Source organism: Corythoichthys intestinalis, chromosome 9 (assembly GCF_030265065.1).
Source record: "Corythoichthys intestinalis isolate RoL2023-P3 chromosome 9, ASM3026506v1, whole genome shotgun sequence".
Classification (NCBI taxonomy): domain Eukaryota; kingdom Metazoa; phylum Chordata; class Actinopteri; order Syngnathiformes; family Syngnathidae; genus Corythoichthys; species Corythoichthys intestinalis.
This window is the reverse complement of record NC_080403.1, coordinates 1,968,448-1,979,708: the sequence shown is the minus strand read 5'-3', so window position 1 is coordinate 1,979,708 and position 11,261 is coordinate 1,968,448. Positions and strand designations below refer to the sequence as shown.

Here is an 11,261-nt window from a genome sequence, read left to right as displayed (position 1 = left end):
AGTGCTCAGACCATACGCCGCACTCTACATCAAATTGGTGTGCATGGCTGTCACCCCAGGAGTGGGTTTGCTGAAGACATGTCAACAAAGCACATCGATTACTGGAACCATGTCCTATGGTCTGATGAGACGGGCGGTCTTTTTTGTGTATCGTCTTCAGAAGAGGCTTCCTCCTGGGGTGACAGCCATGCACACCAATTTGATGTAGAGTGCGGCGTATGGTCTAAGCCAGTTGTCTCCAAACTATTCCACATAGGGCTGCAGTGGGCGCAGGATTTCATTCCAACAAAACAAGACGACAATTTCACCAATCTGGTGTCTTACAAGTGTAATCAGTTGATTGCAGTCAGGTGCTGCTTGTTTTAGAAGAAACCTCATTGGTTAAACTGTCTGTGCTCGATCGGTTGGAACAAAAACCAGGAGCCACAGCGGCCCTTGAGGACCGGTTTGGAGACCCCTGGTCTGAGCACTAACAGGCTGACCCCCCACCTCTTCAATCTCTGCAGCAATGCTGACAGCACTCCTGTAACGAGTCACATGACATTTTGGAGGGAAAGTGACAAGCAGTACTCAATTTGAACATTTAGGGATGTGTTTTTTCATAGGGGTGTACTCACTTTTGTTGCCAGGGGGTTAGATTTAATGGCTATATTTTTAGTTATTTTGAGGGGAAAATAAAAGAACTCTATTATATAAGCTGCACACAGACTATTTTTCATTGTGTCATTTGTTTCATTGTTTTCCCATGAAAAGATATACTTAAATATCTGCAGAAATGCGCGGGGTGTACTCAGGTTTGTGATACACTGGATATGCGCAGGTACAAAATTTGCAGTAGATTTATATTTTACAGCAATGTGGCACAGAAAAGTTGTCACTGTTTAATAAATCACTTAAACAGTATTTTTCTATTTTGAAATATCTTGTTATTCGTTTCAACAGTTGTATCGTAGAATATCATGTATCAATTTTCTGACCAATAAATCGACAATTGCTGTATCGCGATATCGCAAGAAAATCGTTATCTTGAGCCTTGTATCGCGAATCGTATCGTAGCGTGAGGTGCCCTGAGGTTCCCATACCTATTATGTGGTTTTGATAAATTGTTTATTTAAAAATAATATATTGTCATTTTCAATATTCTTGGTGTAGCGGCAGGCAAGTGTGATATACTCCAAGAGTCCGCATGTATGCATTTCATAATGCTGGATGTACTCCGAAACAAAGCAGTGGCCTGCAAATTTGGTCAGCATTGTATTTTTAATATTTTGCAAAGCATGGTAACAATGAATTTAGGCCACTTCGACATGCATAAATATACAATTTTCATTCTGATTACACTTCACAGCAACAACGGGCCTTCAAGGACTTATCAGAATTGTCTGTTGTACAGGGTGTACCCCGTAACCAACAAGTAATTAAGATGTTAGTGTATTCTTCCCACTCACATGATTTAGACTGGTGGCCCACATATATTTAGAGTGCCAGACATGACAATGAATCTCCCAAGGGAGGCAAATGTACCTCCATAGTAAATACAATCTTCAATCTGGAGTATTTACCTAATAGTGGATACATACATTATCAAGTATGGTCAAAACATGATCCAAAACAACACACCCCTTAAAAAAAAAAAAAAAAAAAAATGGCAACAAGATAATACAACTAAAAGCTCTTTGCTTTTCCCCATCTCCTTAATTTCTTGTGTTGGCACTCAAGCATTTCTAATCATGTCATTTAATGCAGCTAAACAATTCTTAGTAGATCCCACTGAGTGCAAATGTGAATTACAAAATATACTGCACGTAAGACAGAGCTACACATGCATTTGTCTTTTTAAAGCTCCGTTTTAATGCACACAAGTAGGCATGTGCCGGTTACCGGTTTCAAGGTTTACCGTGGTATGAAAACGTCACAGTTTCAAAGCTACTAAAATTTTCCGTGATACCATAGTTACGGTATTATCTAAAACCCCTAGCAAAAAGTATGGAATCACCAGTCTTGGACGAGCACTCGTCAAGTGTCAAGAATCTGCATTGGACAAGGTGATGATAATGGAACTTTTGTTTGGTGCTGTTCCAGAGAGATTTACAAAGATGACTGCCTGAAAAAACATCAAAATTCCCTTAGTCCTTGATAATATGGGGCTGCATGTGAGGCAAAGGAACTGGGGAGATGGCTGTGGTTAAATCTTCAATAAATGCACAAGTTTACGTTGAAATTTAAGACAGCTTTCTTACCCCTTCAATTGAAAATATGTTTGTCATTTTCCAAAATGACAATGCATCATACCAGAGAGCTAAAACTGGTAAAGCATTCCTTGGAGAAAGACTCATCCAGTCAATGTCATGGCCTGCAAATAGCCCATATCTCAACCCTATTGGAAACCTGTGGTGGAAATTGAAAAAAATGGTCTAAAGCAAGGCTCCGACCTGCAAGGATGATCTGGCAACTGCAATCAAAGAGAGTTGGCACCAAATTGATGAAGAATACCCATCGAGTCCATGCCTCAGAGACTGCAAGCTGTCATGCAAGCCAGAGGTGGTGCAACTAAATACTAGAGATGTGTTTTGATTGTTATTTCTTTGTTTGTTTGTTGTTGCATATTTTTTTCCTTAGAGTGGAGTGATTCCATATATATTTCCCTGCACTTGCTCTATAAAAGTAACATTTACTGACCACCACAATGTTTTTTATTATTTTCTTTCAGTGTTTCTGAATGCTACAGAGTTGCACTTTTGAACGAATTCATGATTTTTTTTCAAGGGTTTTATCCGAGTTTGTTCTACATGATAACATGTCTGAGTGAGTGCTCGTCCAAGAATGGTGATTCCATACTTTTTGCTAGGGGTTGTATTTTTGAGGTCCCAAAAATGTAGCGAGAAATCCGTGGCTTGGAACGGCAGCGCTCACCCCTCCCCCTTCAGTTTTTGCTTTGTCCTATGTCTGTCGCTGTGCTGTAGAATAGACATAATGGTTAAAGGTGTTGAAACTACACCTGAGCTTTTCCCCCCCTCAAAAATAGACAAAGTCGCTAGTATAGGAGTACTTCGGCTACCGAAAAGAAACAGACGGCCGCGGCTTAGAGGAGGAACGTCAGCAGACGTGCAGGCAATACCCCCCACATGATTTCACATTTACGTGATCATCATCTGTCACTTTACACAAAATTTAAGGTAATTAAAGGCTGTCATGAACGTTTCCCACCAGCTACGATATTTCACTCAAGCTGGTTTAGTGTGTCTCGCGATGGTAAAACAAACACGCTTGTTAACGAGGCAGACAACGTGGCTCGTGAGCATGTCAAGACGGCTAAGTAGTTTCCTCTCGACCATTAGCCTAATTTTGTTAAGTCTTCTACCATTGTAAACATTTGCCAATTTGCAAATATGTTGTGAAAAATACAAAAAAATCCTGTTGAATGAAAAACAATTTTTTGTGTGTTTTTTTTAACCCATACATCTCAAAATAACACATTTTAGAGCTATAGTTGTAATACAGTGATACCGTGAAACCGCTGTATTTTTGCTTAATGTTATCATCCCGTCAAAACCTTATACCGGCACATGCCTTGTCAAGGCAGTGGTTGGCTTGGCAGTTTTCACCCGCTAATAGAATGATGACTAAAAGTCAACATTAAAAACCGAAAGATCACATACTCAGACCATACACTGCTGGCCAAAAGTATTGGCACCCCTCTAATTCTGTCAGATATTGCTCAATTTATCCCAGAAAATGAATGCAATTACAAATGCTTTGGTAGTAATATCTTCATTTATTTTGCTTGCAATGAAAAAACACAAAAGAAAATGAAAAAAAATATATATCAAACCATCATCATTTTACGCAAAGCTCCAAAAAGTATTGGCACCCTCAGCCTAATACTTGGTAGCACAACCTTTAGACGAAATAACTGAACAACCGCTTCCAGTATCCATCAACGGGTTTCTTACAATGCTCTGCTGGAATTTTAGACCATTCTTCTTTGGCCAACTGCTCCAGGTCTCTGAGATTTGAAGGGTGCCTTCTCCAAACTGCCATTTTCAGATCTCTCCACAGGTGTTCTATGGGATTCATTGCTGGCCACTTTAGAAGTCTCCAGTGCTTTCTCTCAAACCATTTTCTAGTGCTTTTTGAAGTGTGTTTTGGGTCATGTCCTGCTGGTAGACCCATGACCTCTGACGGAGACCCAGCTTTTTCACACTGGGCCCTACATTATGCTGCAAAATTTGTTGGTAGTCTTCAGATTTCATAATAACATGCACACTGTCAAGCAGTACAGTCCCAGAGGTAGCAAAGCAACCCTAAAACATCAGGGAACCTCTGGCATGTTTGACTGCGGGGATCGTGTTCTTTTCTTTGAAGGCCTCGTTTTTTCCCTTGTAAACTCCATGTTGATGCTTTTACCAAAACTAAAAGCTCTACTTTTGTCTCATCTGACCAGAGAACGTTCTTCCAAAACGTTTTTGGCTTTCTCAGGTAAGTATTGGCAAACTCCAGCCTGGCTTTTTATGTCTCTGGGTCAGAAGTGGGGTCTTCCTGAGTATCCTACCATAGAGTCCCTTTTCATTCAGACGTCGACGGATAGTACGGGTTGACACTGTTGTACCCTCAGACTGCGGGACAGCTTGAACTTGTTTGAATGTTAGTCAAGGTTCTTTATCCACTGTTAGCACAATCTTTCGTTGAAATCTCTCGTCAATTTTTCTTTTCCGTCCACATCACACCAGTGCCGTGGGCTTTACACTTATTGATTACACTGTGCACGGTAGACACAGGAACATTCAGGTCTTTGGAGAGAGACTTGTAGCCTTGAGATTGCCCATGCTTCCTCACAATTTTGCTTCTTAAGTCCTCAGACAGTTCTTTGGTCTTCTTTCGTTTCTCCGTGCTCAATGTGGTTCACACAAGGACACAAGACAGAGGTTGAGTCAACTTTAATCCATTTTAACTGGCTGCAAGTGGGATTTAGTTATTGCCACCACCTGTTATGTGCCACAGGTAAGTAACAGGTGCTGTTAATTATACAAGTTAGAGAAGCATCACATGATTTTTCAACGGGTGCCAATACTTTTGTCCGGCCTATTTTTGGAGTTTTGTGTAAAATGATAATGATTTTTTTCCCCATTCTCTTTTGTGTTTTTTCATTGCAAGCTAAATAAATGAAGATATAACTACCAAAGGATTTGTAATTGCAATCATTTTCTGGTAGAAATTGAGCATTATCTGACAGAATTGCAGGAGTGCTAATAGTTTTGGCCAGCAATTTATGCCACATTTTACTGTAACTTGACCTACAATGTAATCACGCTGTCAAAAAAAAAAAAAAAAAAAAAAAAGATACGCGCTGGCAAACATGTTGAGCACCAAATTACAGCTGCACATGAACATCTTTTTCCAATAAAAAGTTGGAAATGCAAAAAGAAACCCAATTTCAACAACGCAAAAATGAGTGGCATGCATACAATAAGTTCCTGGCAAAGGACTGGACCTTAGTGTTGTTGAACAGATTAAACGGTGTTAAACTAAAATCCGTTAAAACTAACTCCTCTGTAGTTGTGTACAAAAGCTTTGGGTGTAAACAAGTAGACAGTGTGGCTCGTTCCTGATACAAGCTCATTACTGGCCTTCCAAAGTGATGTCTAAACATTGTTTTTCTATTATTAATGTTGCAAGTATATCACTTGAAGCGCAACCGAGTACAGTAGATTATGGTACAATAGTTTTTGCAATTTACAGTGACAAGGACGCAAAGAACGGAGAAAAAGGCTATCGATACTTAATGCTCACCTCCGAGAAGTTTACCTTCCCTCGTAAATTTATATAAAAATGATATCAATCGTTTGTGCTACGTTTGTGCTGGGAAAAAAAATCTGTGCTGTTATCCTTTTTGAGATATTAAAAATTCTTTTATAGGTCAATCTGAGGTCAACCAACCCCCCATTTTGATTTAAAATAGCTAAAAATGGTGTCAATAGTTAATGATTAGTTTGTGCTGTAAAGTTTCGTTTGTGCTGCTATCATTTTTGAGATATTAATTCGAGTGATGACGTCACGCAGCATTCCATTTATTGCAAAATTGTAGTGCTGCAACGATTAATCGATTAACTCGTGTGTTAAATTACAAAAAAAAAAAATAATTTTGCTGCTTCGAGTATTTGTTTAGTTAAAGTGGCGTTGTAATGGTTTATTTTGAAAGTGTTTGCATGTAGTTTTATTGATTTTGGTGGATACACTGCCCTCTAGTCTGCCACATTTCACATGGCTGAATCCAGCTGCTCCACGGTAAGACCAACATCAGCTAATTTTTTGTTTGGGCTAACGTTTTTTTAATGCATTCGTAATTTAGTTTATAGGTATATTTAGCCGTTTTTTGGGGAACATGCGTCTGAACCATTTGTTAAGAGCACTGTAAAAAAGACGCTGGCGTTTTATAGCATTTAAGCTGGAAGACCTTTGCTATGTAAGTTAGCCAACTGTTCTTAGATCCTCATTTATTTTATGTTACTTATCAGATTACTCGATTATTCGAACGAACTAGTTCATCAATTAATCGACTACTAAAATAATCGATAGCTGCAGCTCTACAAAATTGGTTTATGTTGCATTTGTGCACGTTTGTGCTGTAAAAATATTTGTTTGTGCTGCTATTGTTTTATATACTGTATGTACTCAATCACAGAAGGGTGTCCCAACAACTAGCGCAAACATAGCACAAAAGAATGGTACCCCTTCGGGTGCATTTTGCAGTAAGTGCGAGGATTAAGATAATAATTTCTGGTTATTCGCAGTTTTTGCGTATCCAACTCCCGCAGCTGACGGAGCGTACCAACTCCCAATAACAGAGGGGTGTCCCAACAACTAGCGCAAACGTAGCACAAACGAATGGTACCCCTTCGGGTCCATTTTGTAGTAAATGGGGGTGTTAGGATAATAATTTCAAGTTATTTGCAGATTTTCCGTATCCAACCCCCGTGGCTGACGGAGTGTACCAACTCAAACTCTCAATAACAGAGGGGTGTCCCAACAACTAGCGCAAAAGTAGGACAAACGAATGGTACCCCTTTGGGTCCATTTTGCAGTAAATGGGGGGGATTAAGAAATTAATTTCGAATTATTCGCAGCTTTTCCGTATCCAATTTGATTAAAATCGGTGCCATTCGTTTATGCTGACAAGATTATTAAATTCTTATTAAATATTTGTTTTTACCAATGAAAGCTCACAATAAATTATTGATTTCTATAATAGGATGTTCCATGATTGTTTGAAATAAGAGACATGTTAGGGATTGATACTATAGACATGTTTAAGGAACTAAACTGTCTGGGACATTTAAGAAATCATATTTTTGCAGTTTATTACTTGCCAAATGCTATTGCTTCATGAAATGTATTTGATGAGATAATTATTAAGATGTTTATTATATACTTGCTCTAATCAATTGCTGCTCGCAGTGAAGAAATGCTTTTGCTTATTGCTGCTCGCAGTGAAGAAATGTTTTAGCTTATTGTTGCTCACAAAGAAGGAATGTTTTGTCTTGAAGAAGCCTTTAAGAGGCCTCTTGCCTGTTCAAGGACAGAGGCAAAAGATGCACCTTTGCTTTGCTGAAATGGCTGACATACATGAAAATAATTCCACCTACATGCACACACATAGCTGAACAAATACAAGGGGTGTCGCCAGCTTGCTTCCCCTTTCCATTTTAGGGCAAGACACCCATCTGTTGCTAGGGCCATCCCAAATAAAAAGAGAGGTGAAGGAGGGGCTAGTCAGACCGATTGTGGAGCCTGTATTTTGTAGTCTAGTATTGTATTGTATGGTTTCCCCTCCTTCTCCTTGCAAGGTTTTCAACTAAATTGAGTGCCTTCTCTCCTTATTTTAATATTAATATAATGTATATAATATGTAATATTATAAATGTCTACCTAATGTCTCCCTAAGGATTCGTATTTGAACTCGACATATGCTTCATTTGTGCAGTAAAAATTTAGTTTGGGCTGCTATTGTTATATTTTTATATTGTTATAGATATTGAGATATTAATTTTGAGTGATTGCGTCACTCGCAGCCCTCTGTTATTGAGTGAATTGGTTTGCTCCGTCAGCCGCAACTGAGGGGCTGTGATTAACGTGATGACTCCAGATTAAAATCTCAATATCTATAAAATAATAGTAGCGCAAACAAATGTTTTTACAGCACAAATGAAGCATGAACGATTGACACCATTTTATTCAAAATAGGGGGCTGGTTAACCTCAGATTGACCAATGAAAGAATTGTGAATATCTTAAAAAACGATAGCAGAACAAACAAAACTTTTTACAGCACAAACAAGCACAAATGTAGCAGAAATGATTGACATCATTATTATATAAATGTGTGTCTGATGGGGGCCAACTTCACTTGTTTTATACTTGTATTCCAATTTACTAAAACCTTAAGGCAGTTTAGAAATGCAAGAGAACATTCTGTCAGTAGTTTTAATATACAGCCAAGGCCTGTTAATGTTCACTGGTTAAAAGGAGACATTTTGACCTTTAAAATAGAGTATTATTAACTTTTTGCCAGTGACCATTGCATTTTCTGGATTCTATACAGTATCATTATGCAGCTAGATTACTTTTTTGAAGTTGTTCCCTTTTATAACATTCGGTATTATGGATGTCTCTTTTGCTCTGAAAATGAAAACTAGTTATATGACTGAATACACTCAATTTCCTTAATCTGATTACCATAAATGTGTACATTTTGGGGGGAAAAAAATCTGTGGGGCTCATATAATTCTGCTTTGATTATTTGGCATTATGTTTAGCGTTATGTTCATCATCTTTAATTAAGTCGTTTGTAGTAGTAGTAGTAGTAGTAGTAGTAGTCGTAGTTCAAAATTTCAAGGGAAAGTAGTCTTGAAGCAAAGGGGAACTGCTGTTTAAAAACAACAGGTGAAAATCTCACGTGTAGGCAATTTAAAATACAGGTAGTCTCCGGGTTACGGTGTACCCAGCTTACGTTATTTCGACTTTACAACGCCGGAGTCTCCTCTGCCATTTTGTCTCCAGTTGTTTTTTTTTTGTTTTTTTTTCTCATGGGGAAAATGCGCGCACACAAGAAAGAGTGCATTTGCTCCCGCGAAGAAGTCGCGCAGTCGAGTAAGAGAGAAGTGAAACATTACAGCTGCAAGCCTGCGGGCACATTTGTTGCTTGTGAAGCATCCACACAGGCAAGACCTGTATATAACACCTTTTGCTGGTGGTCAAAAACTTGGGGTAGGTTTATGTGTTTTAGATTATGTGCGGATGCTAACTGATACATGCTAATCATTTGTGTGGATTGTTATTGCTGTATCAGCAGCCAGTTATAAACATAAATTTGAATTGCTGTTATTGAAGATCAAACTGATTTATTTATATTTATTTTAGTTTCATTCCCCAAGTGTTGATGTCATGAGCAGCTGAATAAAGTAAGAAAACCACACGGACGTCTGACATCATCATTTCAGAGCTTAGCTCGCTGTCAAGCTAGGACTTAGCTTCAACCTCTTGGCGAGGACAGTACAATGACATAAACTACGTGTTTTTAGATCGTTACTTTGAAATTTGGTGGTATTTCAGATTACACGGAAATTCGGGTTAGGTCGCCAGCGCAGGAACGGAACTCGTTCGTAACCCTCGGACTACCTGTATACTGCAGTGTATTTAAAGAGAAAAGGGGTCTTTAAAAAAATCTAATCCTTAAGTCAAGGGCAAACGATATTAAATTAAAAACTCATAACTGAAACGGGGATTGCCTTCTTTTAGTAGAACCAGTGAAAAAGCTTCTGACTTAGGGCCCAGGGGCCCCGCCTTCCTCTATGGTGGGTTGTTTGTGGAATGAAGTCTCCTTGTAAATGAACCAGCAATTGCCTGCCCAAAGAATCAGATTCAAAAACCCGAAAATCTGCAGAAAGACAGAAAAATAGATCTGGATTTAACACAGTGAGTGAGAGGTGAAAATCATAAATCCAATAAATAATGTTAAACATAAACGGAATACAATGATTTGCAAATCCTTTTCAACAAAGACCATATAATTAATTTTCAAACTGATACTTTTATTTTTTAGCAAATGATGCCTGCAACACACTACAAAAAAGCTGAGATCAGGGTATGTTTACACCATTGTTACTTTATCTTACCTTATATCAAAATCAAAAAATCAATCAAATTTATTTATTTAGAGAAGTCCTCAAAGTACTTTAAAACAAAGCAAAATATAGTTCATGACAAATAAAAGGCAGGAAAGAGCTATACAATAAAATTGAAGGGAAAAAATGTTGTTGGAACCAATAGGCACTAATTGTTCAAGCTATGCATCCGAATTATGTCCTATTTTGCTTAATGTGCAATTTCTGTTGCTCAAGAGTATCAGAATTGTCGTAGTTTGCACTTCATCATGTGTCACACATTTACAATTAGAGACAGGTCTGCCCTGCTAGCAGGTCAGACTAGTGCTTCCATCTTTTAACTACAAAGTCATGCTGTTGTAACGAGCAGAATGTGATTTGGGATTGTCTTGATGAAATAAAGAAGGGCCATCCTTGAAAAATATGTTGCTTGGATGGCAGCATGTATTATACATACAGTCATGGACGAAATTATTGGCACTCCTGGAATTTTTTCAGAAAATACACAGTTTCTCTCAGACATTAATGGCGTGGCTCAGTGGTGGAGTAGTTGTCCCCCAACCCAGAGGTTGTGGGTTCGATTCTCCACCCTGATGAATTCGCCTAAGTATCCTTGAGTAAGATACTGAACCCCGCATTGCTCCTGGTGCTGTGTCACCAGTAGGTAGATGGCAATGTAGTGTAAAGTACTTTGAGAGGTAGAAAAGCGCTATACAAGTATAACACCATAACACCATTAACGCAATTACAAATGTTTTCAGTATGAATGTGTTTATTTTTTGGATTTGCATTGGAAAAACACAAAAAAGCTGAAGAGAAAAGCCAAAATGTCCACAGTTTTACACAGAATGCAAAAAATGGGCTGGACAAAATTATTGGCACCCTCACCCAATATTTGGTTGCACGTCATTTGGAAGAAATAACAGAAGGCAGTTACTTCCTATAACCATCAACAAGTTTCGTGCACCTCTCAGATGGAATTTTGGACACTCTTATTTTGCGAACTGTTCCAGGCCTCTCAGATTTGAAGGGTGCCTTCTTGCAACATCAATTTTGAGATCTCTCCATAGGTGTTCAATGGGATTTAGATCCGGACACATCG

At 38.5% G+C, this 11,261-nt stretch overlaps 1 protein-coding gene across 1 annotated transcript in view; it reads right to left on the bottom strand.

Moving 5' to 3' along the window:
• Nucleotides 1-675: 675 nt before the first annotated feature.
• Nucleotides 676-11,261, bottom strand: part of LOC130921742 (synaptophysin-like protein 1) — a 56,775-nt gene continuing 46,189 nt past the window's right edge. Inside the window, exon 6 of the mRNA XM_057845980.1 lies at nt 676-9,933. Coding sequence (XP_057701963.1) covers nt 9,820-9,933 — 114 coding nt within the window. The 3' untranslated portion in view covers nt 676-9,819. The remainder of the gene's footprint in view (nt 9,934-11,261) is intronic.